The sequence below is a fragment of the Penicillium malachiteum genome, assembly GCF_028827825.1.
Source record: "Penicillium malachiteum strain IBT 17515 chromosome Unknown utg000004l:1.0-4883003.0:1.0-4884900.0, whole genome shotgun sequence".
NCBI lineage: Eukaryota > Fungi > Ascomycota > Eurotiomycetes > Eurotiales > Aspergillaceae > Penicillium > Penicillium malachiteum.
This window is the reverse complement of record NW_026643097.1, coordinates 602079-621456: the sequence shown is the minus strand read 5'-3', so window position 1 is coordinate 621456 and position 19378 is coordinate 602079. Positions and strand designations below refer to the sequence as shown.

The window sequence follows — 19378 nt, the reverse complement described above, 5'->3', positions numbered from 1 at the left end:
ATTGGAAGGGTTGGGTAGGAGAATGCTAAGGTTGGAGTATAATCGGGTTATCTCATCGATGTTGTCGATCGGCGGAGGCGGTGTCTCTTTTGCCCGCATTTCAGTTTAGCTGCTTTTCAACATTCGCAACGTCTTTCAATACAAAGGATTTTCCTGTCAGGTCTCATAATTCAGTGATACGTGGTGATCAGACAGATCCTAAGACGCAAATTTAAATCACTCTATAATAATGTCTCTTCTGCGCGCGGCCTCGCGCCTTCCTCGGTCCTTGCGACACAGAACACCGATCATCCGCACCTACTCAAGCACTCAAATACCTGCTGAACTGGAGTCAATGCTTGCTAAACCAAGCTGGTCGGTCAGAGCATTACTCCCCGATGAAAATTCTACGCCATCTACTCTTTCAATCACCCCGAAACAACTCCGCCATCTCCTTCGTCTATCAGCTCTACCACAACCCTCCAACGCGGAAGAAGAGCAGTCTATGTTGCAGACACTAGAGTCACAAATCCATTTCGTGAAAGAAATGCAGCAGGTTGATACCACAGGTGTTGAGCCACTGCGCAGTATCCGAGATGAGACAGCCGCTGCTGTTAAGGAAACAACCATTGGGCTTGACCAGCTTCGTGATGCACTTACCAAGGAGAATGTTAGTGGGCGACAGAGGAGGATTCAGCGCACACAGGACAAGAAAAATGATCGTCCGGATGGGGAGACTTGGGATGGCAATGTGCTTGGCTCTGCTTCCAAGACAAAAGGAAAATATTTTGTTGTTGAAACTGGCAGCAGCTAAGGCTTTCATTTGTATCTGTATACTATCTCTCATTGTACTATTAAATATACCCCATGGGAGCAGCTATTGGCCTGCCTGCCTCCTAACTCATCATTGTTCTCATACTGTTTTTGAGTTAAAATAATTATGTCTCTTGTAATTGTGGCTTCAAACCATTGGGGGATTCCTGCCGTGGATTCTACTCGTCGTAACCAAGAACCTCGTATGTATAGCTGGTCCATTTTTTACTATAACGCGACCTTCTTCATAACTCATTATAAATCAAACAGTATTCCCAACTTGAAAAACCATCCGACCCTGCCATTTCCTCATTCGCTTTCCATATACCTGCAAGAAAGCCATGAAAAACAACGACGCAGCAGTAATCCCAGCTTGGATACCCAACGCCTTCGCAGGCCCAGTACGATCCACCCATTCAATTTGGATATAAGTTGCCATAAATCCAGCCCAGCTTCGGCTCGCCGAGACCCAGGCACCTACTTCACCTGATCCTTCAGGGTAGCAGTCAAGCAAGTAGGCATTCACTGCAGTGGTGACAATCATGACTCCCACACATTGCGTCGCAGCAAATACCGCAATGACCATATAGTGCCAATGCATCTGAAATGCGAGTCCAAGAATAATAAGACTGACACAACAGAGAATCGTGGCTGGGTATGTGATTATGAGTCTGGCCTCGGGATGTAAACGTCCAGCATGTCGGTTGGTATAGTATCTTCCAACAGCATCGTGGAGGAAGTGACCAATGAACCAGCCGACGAGACAGCCGACAATTCCAAAGAAATAAAAGTAGCCTATGAGTAGTCAGTTTGTGGGATATCTGGTGCTCATCTAGGCTCAAGGCTCACCTATGCCACGGGTTGAGAATCCATAGATATCGCTAAGCCAGATCGCGATGGTTGTATTCACACCAATCACCCAAGCAAAGTTGAGAAAGTAGTATATGATAATGATAAGCACAGGAACTTTGGCTATAGCCACTATGGGGCGTGACATGCAGGATAAGAAGCTCTTGTGCTTCCAATTCTGAGCCTGATTAGCTCCGAGAATACGAGAAACATAAGAGCCTCGCAATGTGATAGGATTTTTGCGGTCAAAGAGCGTTTCATCCATAAAGAAGACAAGAATCAGGCCAATTCCTGACAGAATAGTACAACCCCAGAATGCCCATCTCCAGCTCACCTCCGATACAATGAAGGAAGTAATCAGTGGACCAAGGTAGGGACTCAGAATGATCGAGAATTCAACATAGTTGATGACCTGCGGATGTTGATGGAAATAGAATAGATCCTTGATCCATAACAACGCACCTCCTTGTCCAACACTGCAAAAGAAACCGTTAAGAATTCGTGCTGCAAGATACGAGGGAAAACTCGTGGCTGCTGCAGACCAGACGCAGGTTCCCAACATCATACATTGAAAAACCAAGGTGACTGGCCAGCGCCCGAAATAGCTTGTCAGGGGCACAACAACTAATCCACAGACACCAATCGTGAAGAGGTTTCCCACAACGGCTCTCTGGACTTTTTCTTGAGATAGGCCCCATTGTCTATAATTTTAAAGTTAGTAATGTACAGGGAGTCCATGCTTATGTGGAATGCTGACATAGACTGTGGAATAACAGTGATGATCGCTGTCCCACCTGTGTAGTCCGCTAACAAGGCAATGTACGCGATGATTGCAACAATGCGGAGCTTCTTACTTTCTCTCCAGTTCAACGGGTCTTCTGTAGAGTCCAACGGTTGTGGAATAAGAACAAATCGACCGTCCTTGGTGGTCTTTAGCCTAGCTGCATTGTCTGCATAATGGCTCGGATCGATCACGTAGCCCTCAAGAGCCTCGACTTCCTCGAGCACTCCAGGAGCATTTAGATGATTGACCGACTTTTCATATGGCGGTATAGGTGAGGCCATTGTGATGATGAAGGACTGCCGGTCAAAGAATAACACAAAACGAAAAAGCAAAGTGGAACAAGAAAATTCTTATGAGGTCGTACAAGCAGGGTAGACAGGAGGAAAAACTGAAATTGCTTTTCGAACTCGGAGAAATAAAACGAGGGGGAGTAGCAAGGCTAGCATTTGAGCTATCGAGAGTAGATCACAGTAGATGAACAACACTGATCAAGAGACTGGTCCAGGCAAATCATGTCTATAATTTCAGTAGAATGGTTGCATCGAGGAAACGTGGGCGAATCCCAGGGGTTAGTAACAAAGTACAATTCTCTGAACCACCCACCAAGTTTGAGCCATGCCGATATGCTTGGGTGGCCTAATCGCTCCTAACCACATGGTGATACAGGAGAACTCTGATTGAGAGGTGTTTTTCTTGGGGTTTGTCTCGTAATTGATATTGTCTAGAACAAGTCACTCATGAAATGAATTGGTATAAAAGGAGAGTTCCCAAGCTTTGTCAAACCAATCTGAAACAAATGAAAAAGAATGAAGAAATGCCTCCATCAAACTCGATGCTGCAACAATTCCTATTCAGAAAGAGATGCTGATGCTGATCCCCGGTTTCAACTGAGCGCAGATTGGTCCAAAACAGGCAGGTAGCCCTGGAGGTGCATTTTCATGCATTAGTGCAACAAGGGGCTCAATAGTAATCACAAACAAGAGAAAATTGGCTTGCATGATCTACATATCCTTTAGCATTTCCAACCACGCTAGTAGTGGAGGATAGCCTGATCTCCACGCCTCCGACTTTTTGACTTTTCAACGTGGTGGTGACCTTGCGTATCGGAAGGCTCGAGGCCGATCGTAAACTCGTCAAAGTATTTGGGGTCACACAAGCCGGGTGCCCGATGGCAACGTGACGGTCGCTAGTCAGGATTCCAAGCTTGTAAGGAGGCAGAAGACAAAGTCAATCGAGTCCTAGGGAGCACCATGTCAGCACGGGAATTCTTCTCACTGGAATGTATATACAACCCGTCTACCCCGGGAATAGCTCTCGGATCTTCTGGTGATTATTCCCGTCGGATCTTGTCCACGTCAACTTGAAGACAATGACAAATGGCTCTTCCACTGCCAATGGAGGAAAGGGCCCCGTAGTTATGGGAGTAACATGGGCGGAAATGGGACTCGCATTGATTTTAATCGTCCTTCGAGCCAAGACAGCGTCGATTTCTCCGTCGCGACAATTATCTTCAGGCTTGTTTGGTCTGCGATGGGACTTTGTCTGGGTGATGATTGCTTTTGTATGTGAAATGGCAATTTCCTTCGAATGTGGCGGATTTGAATTCTGACTGGGACAGACTGTGGCTCTAGCAGCTGAGAGTACGATGACAGTGAGCGTTTGGTATGGACTTGGAACCCACCAGAACCTCCTGTCTCCTCATAGGATTGTGCAAACAAACTTATGGAGCTGGATTGCCCAAGTGATAGCGATACTTGACTTGGTCATCGCACGTATTGCTGTTATTGCTTTCTTGTTGACTATTCAAAGCGGCACTAGAAGTAGGAGCAGGTATCTTCTATACATTGTTGGAGCGACTCAAGCGATCATCAACGTGATTGAAATCGGACTGATATTCAAGCAATGCACGCCAACGGCAAAGTTGTGGGATAATTCTCTCCCGGGAACATGCGATGGAATCCTTCTTTGCTCGCAGGTTGGATATGCTCAAGGAAGTAAGTGGTGTCAACGGTTATTTTCTTCATCTGCGCCCTCCTCCCAAAGTGAATCCAATTTCCTCTGGCTTAATTCGTCAATAATAGGTATCGGAGCATTCTCAGACTTCTTCCTAGCCACATACCCTGTTTACATTATCGGAAGACTCCAGTTAATGAAACTCTCCACAAAAATTGGACTTTGCTTAATTATGGGAGGCGGCTTGATGTAGGTATCCTTGAATGTTAAAATCCTTCTATCTTCTTCTTCGTCTGACTAGGTATAGAGCAGGAATAGCCGGAATCAACAAGACCATTGCAATTGCCTCCATTCTTCAATCCTCCGATCTGACCTATGCGATCTACAAACTCAACACCTGGGTGTTGACTGAGATGTGGTTCATCATCATATTCGGCTCCATTCCTACCCTCCGTCCATTTTTCGTCAGATTCACACAAGATATAAAAAGCGCCGCCGGGTTTTCCTCTCGAAGCTCGGGAAAACGCTCTACTGGTCGGGGGTATTTGGATGACAGTAGAGAACAAAATCAGGCATGGGTACCGCTGAGTGAACAAACACCAAAACCCTGGAGTCTTCCAGGCAATGCTGTAACATGTGCATCTCGCCACAGTGGAATTTCTAGGCAGGATGCAGGAGTCGAGGCGAGTGGAAAGCAGATTTTGGTAACGAAGAAGACTACAATAACTTCAGAGGCATATCAAGGAAGGATAGATGGCGAAGGTTAATACTAGTAGAGAGATTATTTGAATACAATGTATCTGAAGGTGCACATTATGGGACAAAATTTGGGTATGTATATGTACATGCCTGTTCAAAAGTCTGGGTACACTTTTTCTGTAGAACTTTAATTTTTCAACCCACCAACTTCCAAAATTCATAATACCACCAAGATGAGAGCTTTCGGCACGGTGATTAATGGAAATCGACCAAAAAATACAAAGCTATCAGCTGAACTACGTTTTACTATCGGCACAGCAGTTAAACTGGGTAATAAACCAGCTCAAATTGCGCGTGATTTTCAAATCAGCCGCACGACTGTATATCGTACGATGGAACGCTTTCAGGAACATAACAACATGAAGTCGCGTCCTCGCTCAGGTCGCCCTACCTTGGTTAGTAATCGAATTACGCGTTATGTTTATCAGATGTGTCGTAGGTTCCCCAGAATGAGCTGGGCAGCCCTGATTGCTAAGACAGGCCTAGGCATATCAAGATCAACTGCCTACCGATGCTTACGCCACTATAAGATCCATAAATGGAAATCCCGTCGTCGAATCCTATTAAAGAAAGGAGATATCCGTCAGAGGCTGAATTTTACACATCAATGGCAGTATTTCAACGAATTAGAAGTATTCAGCGATAAATGCTTAGTTCAAAGGTGATCAGATTTAATAACTTAATAGGTATTTGAACTAGCTTTAGAGGCCTATTGATATGACCTAGTTAATCTAACTAACAATGGCCATAATATTGCCTAAATGTTCTAGGGTGGTATTTGGATTAGTAACTGTACGGATCTAGTTATCATATAGCGTGATTCCAAAGCCCCTTGTGGTGGATACTCAGCTAGATCTTACCAGTGGGCTCTTAAATAAGCTTTTTTATACCCTTACATATCAGATATAATCTTTCAGCAAGATAATGCTAGGTCTTATACCACAGAGACTACACAAGAATTTTTTATAGCTCATGGAATACACATCATGGGTTGGCCTGCCCATTCACCAGATTTAAACCCAATTAAGGTCTGCTGGTTCCTGCTAAAACGCAAGGTTTTTAAATTACGCCCTGATCTACGACATACCGGACGTTCCTTAGTGGCCTGGACTGAATTTCATGATTTATTGAAGCGTGCCTGGTGGAATATTCCACAAGAAATCATCGATGGCTTAATCCGGTCATTTACTAAGCGTTGTAAGGCGGTTTACAACGTTCGGGGGTATTACACTAAATATTAGTGTATGAAGGGAAAGTCTATTCATTTATTTGTATTCTTAGTCAATCTCAAGCCGGAATATTGAGAATTGGATTTTTAAGAATTTCTTTAACGTGGGGGTTATCTTTTTCGGCCGAAATCTTATATATGGAGTGTACCCAGACTTTTGACCTATTATGTATAACCCCTCCTCCCAGCCAGCAATGGCACATGTACAGGTCTGATGCCAACTTGAAGTCTGTACCCGTCAACTGCCATTGGTGGATGGTCACGGTGTGATTGATAACCTCTAGGGGCTGAAGCTCTGTGCTCTGCTTTTTTCTTCTAGTTTTTGGCTTCTATTTCCTTTCAATTCATAATGGTTTCGCTCCATTTTTGGATTCTCGAAATCACAAAAATAATTACAGAGCTGTCATAAGTCGAATTTTAAATCCACATAGAGTAGCGTAACTTTGGAAGTGCTCATATTGTGTTGCGAACTAAATGGCATGGATGCACATGAGTCTCACGTACTGGTAGCACACCTGGGCAGCTAGCTGCTTAGTATTTGTCCCAATATAATCATAGCCTATTGTCTCAAATTCAAATGTTCTCTTGTAGAGAATGTCCAGATGGATATCCCTTCCAAATATAAATGTCTTACTTGGTTAATTCATATATCTCGCTACTCTATCTATCTCGTTACTCTGTACTCCAAATTGCGTGAGATATACCTCATATGGATGATTGGATTATTAGTCCATCTATTTCTACAGCCCCACTGGCAGGCTGGAGGGTTGACCAAATTTAAGCTCCGAGTCAAGTGCCCAGGTGCTGTTACACATAAGATCACAGTCCTCCCTTTTACTATGCATATTATGTAGATACGTATGTTATTTTAGTTATTTTGTGTATTTTCCTCTCTTTTATCCATAATGAGACTGATTGGTACTAATATTACTCATAGTGTCAACGTTCTTAGTCTATTATAAATTAAGCTCCTAGTTCCACCTAACTGAACATTTGAATTATATCAGATGACTACTTCATTTTATTTCAAAGTCAATCGGGACCCTAAGCAAAGATGGTACGTTCTTAACATTTCTTTCGAAATTACTGATAGATATTGTAAAACTTGAATATAAAAAATGAAATGACCAAGTTCAATTTATACTCACAACTTGAAATTATACAGACAACCAAGCCCCTCGAGGGTAAAATTATAGTCAACCCGGATGCAGAGGAGCAAAAATCCTCCGTCCAGGGTTCAGTCATGGCAGTCGGTCGCGGCAAGACCCTCGAAGATGGAAGTGTTAGTGAAATGGAGATCAAGCCAGGTGACAAGGTATTGTTCTCAAAGGTACACAATTATCCTATGAAAGGGCTCAGAAGGTTACGTTGACAGTTCATATAGTACGCTGGGACTAAGATAACAATTGATGGAGAAGAACATCTCATACTCAGAGAGGACGAGTGAGTTATTTCCTTGGAATCTGCCACATGTGCAGTGGATATACGGAGTTTCCATGCTCACCATATATTAGGGTACTTGGTGTTGTTGAAACTTCAACTGATGCTTAATAAGGGTCCTAATATTGATCTGATCATTGAACCAATGGAAGAGATGATTTCATTTTTCATTCCACACTCTGAAGACCAAGGGACCTAAGCTATAATTAGTAGCATAGGCGTCTTTCACTATGAGGACCTACCAAAATGAGAGGAAAATTCTCGGGATCTCTCTACGATGTACATGCTTTTGCTTGCTCTTTCAAAAGTTGCAGAATTATTGAGGAGACAGAGAGGTTACCGTAGACGGGGTTATCTGGGACTGACTCCGACTGAAGATCCAAGCTAAATCCCTGTAAATAAGTGGAGATCATATCATAGAATATCTCGCCAAGTTGCTTGAACTATACTTTCTTTTTCGGTCTGTGCAGCCCGAGATTTGTCATTTGTTGCTTTGCATCAATTTAAGGCTACTCGTTTCACATCTTACCCCCACCCAGCACCCAGATGATCATATACCTTGGTTTCAACCCAAAATACAGAGTCTTGAGACACAAAATGTCTGTATCAGAAGCTATTGCCAAGGTTCAGAGACTTGCTGCAGAGGAGTCTGGAAATAAAGATTCTCATGCGGATCTTCTCAGAGCTATTCGCGAACTGCAGCTTGCGGCAGAGACACCCCTTGAGACTACATCTCGCATGAATTTCCAGGTTAGTCTTAAACATAAAACTCCGAACTCGAATTGATGACTCAAACTAAATTCGATGACTAGATAACACAAAACATTGCAATAAGAGTCGCGATCGAACATCAGTTCCTTCATGTTCTTGTTGCTCATGATGGGAAGGCTGTTTCAGCCACTGAACTGGCTGAGGAAACGGGATCAGATCTTCTCTTAATCAGTATGTGCCAGTTGCAGACTTAGCAGAATGCTCAAATGATTAAATCCCACATGTGCAATACTAATAAAATGCTGGCAGTTCGAGTGATGCGAGTTCTCACTGCTGTCGGCTTATGCGATGAGCTTGGTAACCAACTCTACGCGGCAAATGACAAGACTCGTTTCAAGGTTCTTCCAGGATCCATCGCTGCTGAGAAGCATCAGTGAGTATTTCCATATTCATTAAGCGATAGTATCAAATGAATGTGCAATACTAACAGCATCCCAGTTTTGATCTGGATTTTGGGATGGTGAGATTGAGATCAACCGTACAAGCACCAAAACTATTCATCTGACCATGAACAGGGCGGGATGCTAGTCGACTATATGCGCGGACCTGGCATTCAACAATTTGCGGATGAGCCTGGAGCCACCACATTATTCAAATATGCTCACGGCACTGATGTGATCTTCGGCTTGTTGGAAAAGAACGCAGAACAGAAACAAGCCTTCGATGACTATATGGCTGCACGTCGTGTAGCTGATATGCCTCAGTGGTTTGAGATCTTTCCTGTAGCCGAACATCTCGGGTCTCTTCGTGAAAATCCCGGCGCAGCTCTTATGGTCGATGTTGGTGGCGGGCCTGGCCAGGAACTAGCCAGATTCAAGAAGCGATACCCCGAAATTCCAGGGCGATTCGTCTTACAAGACTTGCCAGTCACATTGAACCGTATCGAGAAGTTACCGGATGGGATTGAGGCTATGGATTATGACTTTTTTACACCTCAGCCTGTCAAAGGTAGATCTATCATTGCAGCTCTTGCTCTGGATTATACTGACCTTGAATTTAGGATCTCGTTTATACTTCCTGCGAAACATACTGCACAACTGGTCAGACGGGAAGAGCGCTCAGATCCTCTCACGAATAATTGAAGCTATGGATCCGGAGTATTCAACACTTCTGATTGATGAGTACGTGCTGCCAGATACGGGTGCTGAACTCAGAGGTGCGGAGATGGACATCCTCATGTGGCTTCATACGGCGGGACTTGAGAGAACTGTGTCCCAGTGGAAGAATCTTTTTGACACCGTTGGACTGGAGCTTGTGAAAATTTGGGACTCTCCACGGGGCAATGAGTCAGTGCTAGAGACACGGGTAAAGAGACAATAGTTACTCAGGCATCAAGGTCTAGGTCTCTTTCTGAATTTGCTAGTGAAGCCTAAATAATCGACAGATACAATCAATGCCGATTTTTCGAATGTCCAACTTTACCTTTTCAGTACAGTGAAAGGAGTCCTTGTTTCAAATGAGGATTCAAATATGACAACTAATTTAGAACTCCAGATAATTGAAAACAACCCGCATCATGGCGTCCTCTGGCGGCAAAGGATCGAGAACCTTCTCAACATATTCTGGCCAGTCGTCAATCCACTGTAATAAAAGAAAGATATGAGCGTATTCCCAGTATGAAGGATACCATCCAGCCGTTTCCCAGTCCACAAGAGCAGCGACCTCATACTCTTCTTCGTTGGTGACAGAATTAGCAACTTTTCTGACAAGAACATTCTCCCTGTAGAGATCTCCGTGGGTGAACATAGGGGGGATAATTGCGGAGTGCTAATGGGAGGTGGCGAGCAAGATAATCTGAGTGAAAGCTGCGAATATTTGTATCGCTCCACCTAGCTTTTGAGCGAAGTGCGATGCCTTTTGCGAATTCTTCTGCGGTCTGAAAAGGACCGGTAACAGCAAGGTCTTTTTCAGAGGACCAAAAATACCTATGGGGAACGGGTCCTCTGTTGACACTGCCATAAAATCCGAGCGATGGTAGCGCTCTCATTTGACCGAAGATGCATCGCAATTGTCGAACGATCGAACATTTATTTGCCTCAATGAGCGGAGGCCACGCCATCCCTAGAGAAATGCCGGGGAGGTATTCCATGATGATATACAGGATGTCCCGATCACGATACATGGCGTAGAGTCGTGGTGCTGCGATGTCGAGTTGTTTTTCAACAAAAAGTAGAGCATGTCCCTCATTTTCATCGACAAGTGGGCCCCATTTCACAACATATTTTGTTTCTGATTGCGATCAGGCGCCCATTGTAATTCGATCTCAAGTTGGGAAGGGTCTGTGTTGCCAGTTCAATCTCTTTCTGCTCAGGAAGAGGCCCCGGTAATTGGCCAGCGTCCCGATAATAAGGAAGGGAGAATGACATGGAGGCTTGGAGGGGCGACGTCTCACTGAATGGAATAGTCGATGGCAAGTTAAGGATGCGGGCCCAGGGTCCACATTGTATACCCCAGTAACCCCACCATGGCGGAAAGGTGGCGGTCTTCTAGCGTCAAAAGCTGTCATTTTCGGCGTCTATTTCACAGGTCCTACCAGTAGAGCCGACTGATGTTAGTAATGGTGACAATCAAGTTCGAGTCGGATGCCCCTGACATTTGTACGATGTCCATCATAAGCACTTGAAAAACAGAATTGGACATCAGAGCCTTCCATGCGGGAGGTCTGGGACTTTTGAATATGCCCCTAAAACGGTGTAGACACAGTTTTAAAAATTGAATAGTGGTAATATCGTTCGAAGCGAAATGAACGTGTTGGTATTATTTCCGATAAAAAACATGTTCTGATGTAGGCTATCTTGGCTGTATTGATATGTTTTGGAGATAAAATATATGTTGAAGAGCTTAATATGTTAGACTATTAAAATATTATTCTATTTTAGAACTTATTATAGGTTATAACATGGGTCTAAGATAGATGTGGCCTTTGATATGGCTATAACATAGCCTAGAAAAACTACTATAGCCTCTAGGGCTGGAAAATAGCCTGTGGAATTACCTGTGGAATTACCTGTGGAATAATCTGTGGAATAACCTGTAGAATAACCTGTAGAATAACCTACAGAATAACCTGTGGAACTGCCTATGTTAAATTACCTATGTTGAATTGCCTGTGGAATTTCTTCTTGTTGAATATGTGGTCTGTATAAGATGTGACTTGGTGTGTGAAGCTGTTAAAATAATGTAGATGGTGTAGTTGGTAAACTGTAGCTGTAGTGTTGTAAAATGTAACTTGTAAAGCCTTGTAAATTGTAAATTGTAAATTGTAAATCGCAAATTGTAAACTGTAGACTGTAGGTCCCGGGTTTAATTCCCCTGTAGATCAAAAGAAAAAGGAAAGGGATACACTGTAAAGCACCTGAATAAGGAAGGAAGGTATGAAGTATGTAGCTATATAGATGAAAGTTACCAGACTGAAAGTTGGCCTGTACCAGGGTGTACCAGTTTTTTTCCAACACACTTTCTATCTGAACACATTTAAATAATTATCTAATATGTCCACCCTAAGGTATGTGTTATAGTGCTAAAATATCTTCAGTCCCAACACTCTACCACCGCTCTTTAATTTTTCAACACATATTTTATTTTAAATAGTGTCTACACTGTGTTGGGGGCATGTTCAAAAGTCCCAGACCTCCCACAAGGTTAGAATGTATTATTAGTAGGTCTTCCGAGTCCTAGTAGCATGGAACGTTGGAGGTTGCCCAGTGTTGGTGTAGTGTACTAGCTGCTACTATATACTGGCAATAAACACCAGAGTTCAAATGTTGTTCGAGTTCTGTCAGATTGTGGGTGCAGTGTCAGAATGTGGATCATGTAATGTGAAAGTTTACATGTAGTGCCAGATTGCGCATGTAGTGCCAGATTGTACGTTCTGTCAGATTGTGGATTTAATGTCAGATTGTGTGGGTGTAGTGTTAGTTTGCGCTTGTAGTGCCTGTCAATGTAGTGCCAGATTGTTAATGTAGTGCCAGATTTTACATGTAGTGTCGGAATGTGGATGTAGTAATAGTTAAGAAAGTCTTTTTTAAAAAGGCTTGGGAAACCATCAAAAGCGATTGTTTTTCGCTGAAAATTTCTGGACACGGTAATGATACAATCAGCAGCTGAAATCATTGATTTTAACATATTATTCCCAAAGTTGAAGCTGGATGACAGGAGGGAAACCAATAATATTATATTACACACTACCGGGAAGTGATGCTTCGAGATAACTCACTATCGCAAAAATACATCACGGTAAGGTATTTATGTAATATTACATACTAAGCCTGGAGCCAGAGGGCTCCTACGCTTGGCGACAGGATCCTGCACCTGGGCAATGAGTATCAATATCAGTGGATACTGCACATGTGGAATCATTCTATAGCTACTATCTATAGTATGAACTAAATGGAGACTCCGATTAGCAACTAGGTATGAATATTTGGGACTTTTAAGTCCATCTAGTAGTCTACTAGTACTAGTAGCACTGGCACTTAAGGTCGATGATTCCAAGTTGTCTAAGCATTGGGCTAATTGCGTCCTAGCATTTACAGGATCATGATATGTAGTGTACCGTAGACAATTGGATATGAAGAATCACTATATTCATACAGAATATCCTATATGGCTAGGTAATTGATTACCTACAGGGTTACCTACAGGGTTATCTGGAAGGGAAGGTTAGCACAGCCAGTAGGCTTACCATCATGATCATGATATGCATACTAGTAGAAGTGGAACATTTTGAACATTCATGCTTGAAGGCAACATTTAAACTTGAATTATTGTTGACGTTTTTCTGTTTCCGGGCGTATAAGATTGTTGCCTCAGGCCGGGTAAGGCGAGAGCCAAGCACCCCTCACTACCAAGTTCCATACCAGTTGACCTCTTCATCCTTGCGAGAGTCGAACTCTTATTCTCAATTACTACCATCAGGCCCAATGTTTAAGAACTTCAAAGAGAAACATGCCCCCTTCTTTGAGTCCAAACAATCCGATAAATCTGCCTCTGCGGCTAGTGACCGCGGCCAAGATCTGACGTCAATCTTGGACCGGTCGCAACGAGCTGACCTCACAATCCTCGTGGCGGAGATTGTGGAATCAATGAGAGGCAGAATTTTGGAGAATTTTGAAACTCCAACGGAAAATTCAGAGAATATTTCGCAGCCAGCTCAGTCTGGAACAGATAAGGAACATGACGATGACACTGGTCCGCCACTTCCTCCTAGATCGGAGGGTAATGATTTGCCAGCAGAGGAGAAGAAACCACAAGCCTCCAAATCAGATATCAAAAATCAAGCTTTGAAAGCTCAAGCCAAGAAGTCAGCACTTTCTCACTTCGAAGATTGGAGAGATGCAGTGCTACTACGCATTGGGGAGGTTGTGAACAAAGACGAGGAACCTTCAGCACAGGCGGAAAAAGATCCCGTTACGCAGTCAGATGAAATACCTCTTGACGAGGATATTCAGCGAAAGGAGAAACTGGCTGAGATATACTCTCCTGTGGAATCTCCATTAGCCCAACTTCCCAAGGCGACACGGTTACTCATTTTAAATTCTTTGCTTCTATTGCTTCTCAGCTTGGAGCATTACAGTGCCTACTCGCGCGTGTTGATGCTCCATGTTGCGTCCAGCCTGGACATAGACGTCAAGGTGCTAAATGACAATGAAACAAAAGTGGCCCGTGGACTCCTCGACACCGCATTGGCACTATCTGATCCGGAAGCCAAACAACAAACTAAGAAAAGCGACAACTCTCGCAAATGGAAAGTCGGAATTGCCTCGGTCGCTGGTGCTACTTTGATTGGTCTTACTGGTGGTCTGGCTGCTCCATTAGTAGCAGCTGGCCTCGGGACGATTATGGGCGGGCTTGGTCTGGGTGCGACCGCTGCTGCAGGGTACCTCGGTGTCCTTGCGAGTAGCAGTGTGATTGTCGGTGGACTTTTTGGCGCATATGGGGGCCGAATGACAGGTCGTATGATGGACAAGTATGCGCGGGAAGTGGAAGATTTTGCTTTCATGCCTATTCGTGGTGAGCGCAAGCGGTTGATTAAGGAAAGTGATGCTGCGCGACAGGATCATCGGTTGCGCATCACTATTGGCGTTACCGGCTGGGTTAAAGAAGAGTCTGACTTCGTGGTTCCCTGGCGAGTCATCGGTGCTGACTCGGAAGTGTTTGCGCTGCGCTGGGAGACGGAGTCATTGATGAATCTTGGAAATGCGATCTCTTCGCTGGTCACTAGTGCAGCATGGTCTGTTGCGGGAAGACAGGTTCTAGCGCATACTGTGTTTTCCACGCTTATGAGCGCTGTCATGCTGCCGCTGGGTCTGATGAAGGTGGCCAGGGTTGTCGACAATCCTTTCAGCGTTGCAAAGGCTCGAGCTGACAAGGCTGGCGAGGTGCTAGCAGACGCACTGATCAGCAAAGTCCAGGGTGAACGGCCGGTAACGCTCATCGGATATTCTCTGGGTTCTCGGTTAATTTTCTCGTGTCTTCAGAATTTGGCCAAGAGAGATGCATACGGACTAGTCGAGTCTGTAATCTTGATGGGATCCCCGACCCCATCTGATGCGGACTATTGGCAGCGTATCCGCAGCGTCGTCAGCGGTCGAGTTGTAAATGTCTATTCGGAGAATGACTCCGTCCTCGCTTTTCTCTATCGCACCTCAAGTCTTCAGCTTGGCATTGCGGGAGTGCAGAAAGTCGAGAATGTGTCAGGTATTGATAATATCAATGTGAGCGAGATGATCAGCGGCCACCTTCGGTACCAGTTCTTGCTGGGAAAGATCATTGAATTGATCGGATTGCAAGACATTGATATTAGTGAGGTAGCACGCGAGGAAGCTGCTCTTGAGGCTGAGGACAGAAAGCAAGAGGAAGAACGTCTTCAGAATCAGCAAAAAGCAGGGGTGAAAGATCCGGATTCTTCCGCTGCACAGGAGGCTATCAACAAACAAGATGGCTTTGATGAAGAGACGCGAATGCAAAAGGAAGTTGATACACGGACCGAGGAGCATCTGACGGTCCATCGAGTCCATAAGTTGGATTTAGATGATGACTATTCTACACCACTGCCAGATCAACCTGGCAAACATGCAGCTCTTTAGGATGAAGATATGACATATGAGAATTTGAATTGAATCTTTAACAGCTCAGCACTTGAGCTACATCCAACCTAAACGAAACATAACTTTAGGATGCGTGAAGATCAACTTGGCATCATCCAATTTTGCCAAAAGTCAAACGACAAGAACGCTCAAACATAGAAATTGAACATGACAAATTTTAAGAATCAATCCCTGGATAAAACAAATTAAGAGTACGGACGTCCATCATAGTTAGATTCTCCAAACTGGTGTTGATGACCATATTGAGTCTGGTTATACTCAGTATGCTGATGTTGCTGGTTTAGCATCTGCGACTGTTCATGATTCTGGTCATAAGGCTGCGTTGAATAACTTGAATGTGTTTGCTGCATCCCCGCCTGATAATACTGATGAGCCTGCTCGGCAGCTTGAGCCGGATAATGCGTCTGAGCAGGCTGAGTAGGGTATTCCGCCTGGTTAATCAGAGGCTGGGACTGCTCAAACTGCGCCTGTTCATACGGAGCGGGGTGTGCATAATGTGTCTGCTGGCTTTGAATTGGCTCATACGGTTCCGGAGATGGATACTCGGTATGCTGCTCAAGCTCGGAGTTCACAACTGGAGCCGATGTGTTGGATGATGCTTCGGTCTTTAAATCGGCTTCGTAGATTGGTTTCTGGTTGCGGACGTGCACATGGTGTAGAGTTCGGTACATGGACTTCATCTCTGCGTAGTACTCCATCGGGTTCATGTATGCGAGCCATGCGTGGAGACCACCGGGTCCGCCTTGGTAGCTTCGTGGGATAGGTCGACCTTTCTCGTCGGCTTCTGGGACCATCTCGAAGTTTTGACCAGATTGTTTCACGATGTATGGCTTTTTGTTGAATGAGAAGTGCATGAAGATGGCGAAGGGGACCATTTGGACGCAGATGACCATTGTAGGGAGACCCATGTGTACATCGGCGTAACTCAGCTTCTTAGTTGGCTTGAAGATACTTGAGGATTCGAGAACCATGAAAATGATCTGAGTATGTTAGAATATTACATTCACCAGACAGGATAGGATAGGATACAAATTTATGGGGGAGACGTACCTGTTCGAGGAAAATAAGACCAACTATCAGCTTGAAGGAAAGCAGCTTCAAGAGTGGCTTGTGTTCTTTCATATAATCTTTGGTGTTTGCGTAAAAGCGAATCACGGCGTTAATAGCGATAGTGACAGACACTTCTTGGAGAAGTTCAAGCTGTAAAGATGTTAGCTTTATAGGCTGGGGTTAATCAAATTCATCCTAATCACCCACCCAGATATGGGCAAATCCCGGTTTATTCGAGTCAAGGCAGTATACATTAAAGGCCTGTGCGATGGACTGACCGATGGCGACCAGGAAGACAACAATGGGGTATTGTAGAGTACAATAGTAGCTCAACTAACTTGATGTTAGTACTTGACTTCTTTAATTCTCGAAGTTGACACACCTTTAGCCAGGAAAGTCCCTCTCTGTATTGGCCTTTCTTGAAGCTCTTTTTCACCTTGAAATTTTCGAAGAAAATGTCTCGTTGCTTCTCAGATGGAGCGAGAAAGTCGATGAGAAGCATATGAAAAGAGTATAAAGCAATAGCCTGAAAGACTTCTGTCCATCCTTCCAAGTACACGTAGGAGTTGGGGAAAATAATGGCGAACAAGGAGGTGAGCGAGAAGGCGGGAAGCATATGGACAATTCGCATAATTCTAGAATGGCTTCTGTTAGATACGCAACAACTTGTTTGGATCGTTGAGCATACTTGATCTGCTCGCACGGAACACTAAAATGAGTAGCATGTTGCATCTGTAGTGTGAAGATCAAGATACAGGTAATGAGGGTGCATGCTCCCGATACAATAATATTAAAGTGGTAGAAGGTCATGTTCCCCAGAAAGGGTTCCTCCACTAGAATGAAGATTAGTATATGCCAGTGAGATCTCAGAATCCAAATTTGAGCATACCTTCATTGAGTTTCTTTGGCATAGGACATGTTTCATTTGTCAAGTAATTAGAAATTGACCCTCGAGAGACGAGGTAATTGAATGTATCCATGATGGTAGAATAGAAATCGAAAAAACAATCAACAATCAGGAACAACAAACTCAGATAAAAAGAAGCCAAGTTTGGTCCAAGAGCTTAATGAAGAGAAGGAAAGAATTAGAACTTGAAACTATGGAGCATTGGGGACGAATCCTTGGGGTTATCTTATACAAATTCCAAATATGACATCCCCCCCCCCAAATCTTATTTTCCTATTTTAAACTATCGCGCAAACCTCCTTTTGTGGAATTAAATCAAGACCATCTCATCCATGCCGATCACAACACAAAAAGGCTTGAACTTGCCGATCATATTTCCTCGTTATCCCGAATACGTCCAATGGCAATGAGATAATGAACGGAAAGGGACCACTCAGCCCTGTACACAGCCGGCCCCCATCATAGGCTCAGGATCCTGCCCCAGCCCTGTCATCAGCGTGCATGAAGCGAATGCGAGTGCGAGATCCGATCTTTTCTCCAAATGGAGTATACAGCGAAAGAAAAGGGATTCTTCGATACTGGAACTATCATTGGGCCTCAAATATTTCTGGTGATCCATCATCTGGGGGCGTACACTATACCTCTTGGGGTAATCTGTTCGGTTGTTTATCGACGCTACTCTCTGACAGGTGTTGATCGACACTTGGAGATGTGGCTTCGAAGCTTAGCCACAGCATATTTGCTCCACATCATCGTCTTTTGATTGCGCGCTGAAGTCCCGCGAAGTGGCTTCCTGCACATTGCACATCCGGGCTCTGTCACCGTGCACACAGTATCTCCTAATGTCCAATTATCGAGGCCCAAGTAAAGGATGCTACAGATGTCGAGAATCGAAAGTCCGAGTAAATTTATTTATATATTTCCCCCACTTATTTTGTCTTTTCTCGCTTCTGCCCCCAATCTTAATCAATCAGGATTGGGTAAAGGATTATCTCTTCGGTCGGACACTACTAATACAGTGCATAGTGCGACGAAGATAAACCAATTTGTTCCCGATGCAATAAAGGAAGCTACAGATGTGAATATCAAGATTCATTTGACCGTGTTCACCGAGATCAAAATATTTCAGCTAAAGAAGCTGCGATAACCAAATGGCGCAAGCGTGCTGATCCCTCGCCGAAAAAGGAAGCCACTGCGATTTCCATGACAGCTCAGAGCCCAGGGCCCTCTTTGTATGAACCCGCATATCGGAGATTCTGCTATGATTTCATCACCCCATTCCCCGGAGCTTTGAGCAGAATTCCCAAATTAGTTTTCAATAATCCTCCCGACTCGTGTCTGTGCTCTGCTGTAGCTGCGGTGGCGTATGCCAACTTTTACAGTAGATGCAAGTCTGATGAAGCGAAAGATGCAGGGGCTGTATACTATGGGAAAACCTTGCAAGGATTTGCGGCCATCATGGCTGATCCTAAAGAGATACAGCGGGATGATAACTTGATGGTCATTTTTCCTATGAGCATGTATGAAGTGAGTTCGAATGTTATACGTCTCATCTATAGTAATGGTGTTTCTAACTGCTATACACAGATGTTGACTTCATCAACACGAGATGGGTCATATCTCGCTCATATGCACGGCACACAAGCCATCATCGCGCATAGAGATGGATCCACCCCCCAGGATGGGAATAATCATCCCGCCTTGCTTTGTACACACGTGGTTGGTCATTTGATGAG

The 19378-nt window shown here is 44.2% G+C and overlaps 8 protein-coding genes across 8 annotated transcripts; 5 read left to right on the top strand and 3 right to left on the bottom strand.

The window, feature by feature from the left end:
- Positions 1-229: 229 nt before the first annotated feature.
- N7483_008393 (Asp-tRNA(Asn)/Glu-tRNA(Gln) amidotransferase subunit GatC) lies at positions 230-793 on the top strand (the record flags this gene model as incomplete). The annotated part of the gene is made up of 1 exon (XM_057091820.1): positions 230-793. One exon carries the CDS (start codon positions 230-232, stop codon positions 791-793), a length of 564 nt encoding a protein of 187 aa, XP_056942994.1.
- Positions 794-1054: 261 nt separating this feature from the next.
- On the bottom strand, positions 1055-2706 carry N7483_008392 (putative MFS transporter; the record flags this gene model as incomplete). Its single annotated transcript, XM_057091819.1, has 3 exons — positions 1055-1587; positions 1642-2342; positions 2369-2706. 3 exons carry the CDS (start codon positions 2704-2706, stop codon positions 1055-1057), a joined length of 1572 nt encoding a protein of 523 aa, XP_056942993.1.
- Positions 2707-3794: 1088 nt separating this feature from the next.
- N7483_008391 (uncharacterized protein) lies at positions 3795-4183 on the top strand (the record flags this gene model as incomplete). The annotated part of the gene is made up of 2 exons (XM_057091818.1): positions 3795-3986; positions 4130-4183. The coding sequence occupies 2 exons, from the start codon at positions 3795-3797 to the stop codon at positions 4181-4183; spliced, it is 246 nt and encodes an 81-aa protein (XP_056942992.1).
- A 3305-nt stretch (positions 4184-7488) lies between these two features.
- N7483_008390 (uncharacterized protein) lies at positions 7489-7763 on the top strand (the record flags this gene model as incomplete). The annotated part of the gene is made up of 2 exons (XM_057091817.1): positions 7489-7672; positions 7750-7763. The coding sequence occupies 2 exons, from the start codon at positions 7489-7491 to the stop codon at positions 7761-7763; spliced, it is 198 nt and encodes a 65-aa protein (XP_056942991.1).
- A 639-nt stretch (positions 7764-8402) lies between these two features.
- Positions 8403-9896, top strand: N7483_008389 (uncharacterized protein; the record flags this gene model as incomplete). The annotated part of the gene is made up of 6 exons (XM_057091816.1): positions 8403-8555; positions 8618-8747; positions 8826-8949; positions 9015-9036; positions 9092-9524; positions 9577-9896. The coding sequence occupies 6 exons, from the start codon at positions 8403-8405 to the stop codon at positions 9894-9896; spliced, it is 1182 nt and encodes a 393-aa protein (XP_056942990.1).
- Positions 9897-10058: 162 nt separating this feature from the next.
- N7483_008388 (phosphotransferase enzyme family protein) lies at positions 10059-10322 on the bottom strand (the record flags this gene model as incomplete). The annotated part of the gene is made up of 1 exon (XM_057091815.1): positions 10059-10322. One exon carries the CDS (start codon positions 10320-10322, stop codon positions 10059-10061), a length of 264 nt encoding a protein of 87 aa, XP_056942989.1.
- A 3176-nt stretch (positions 10323-13498) lies between these two features.
- Positions 13499-15664, top strand: N7483_008387 (DUF726 domain protein; the record flags this gene model as incomplete). The annotated part of the gene is made up of 1 exon (XM_057091814.1): positions 13499-15664. The coding sequence occupies one exon, from the start codon at positions 13499-13501 to the stop codon at positions 15662-15664; it is 2166 nt and encodes a 721-aa protein (XP_056942988.1).
- A 206-nt stretch (positions 15665-15870) lies between these two features.
- Positions 15871-17715, bottom strand: N7483_008386 (OSTA/TMEM184 family protein; the record flags this gene model as incomplete). Its single annotated transcript, XM_057091813.1, has 6 exons — positions 15871-16665; positions 16736-16885; positions 16943-17068; positions 17118-17370; positions 17424-17568; positions 17625-17715. The coding sequence occupies 6 exons, from the start codon at positions 17713-17715 to the stop codon at positions 15871-15873; spliced, it is 1560 nt and encodes a 519-aa protein (XP_056942987.1).
- Between the last annotated feature and the right edge of the window lie 1663 nt (positions 17716-19378).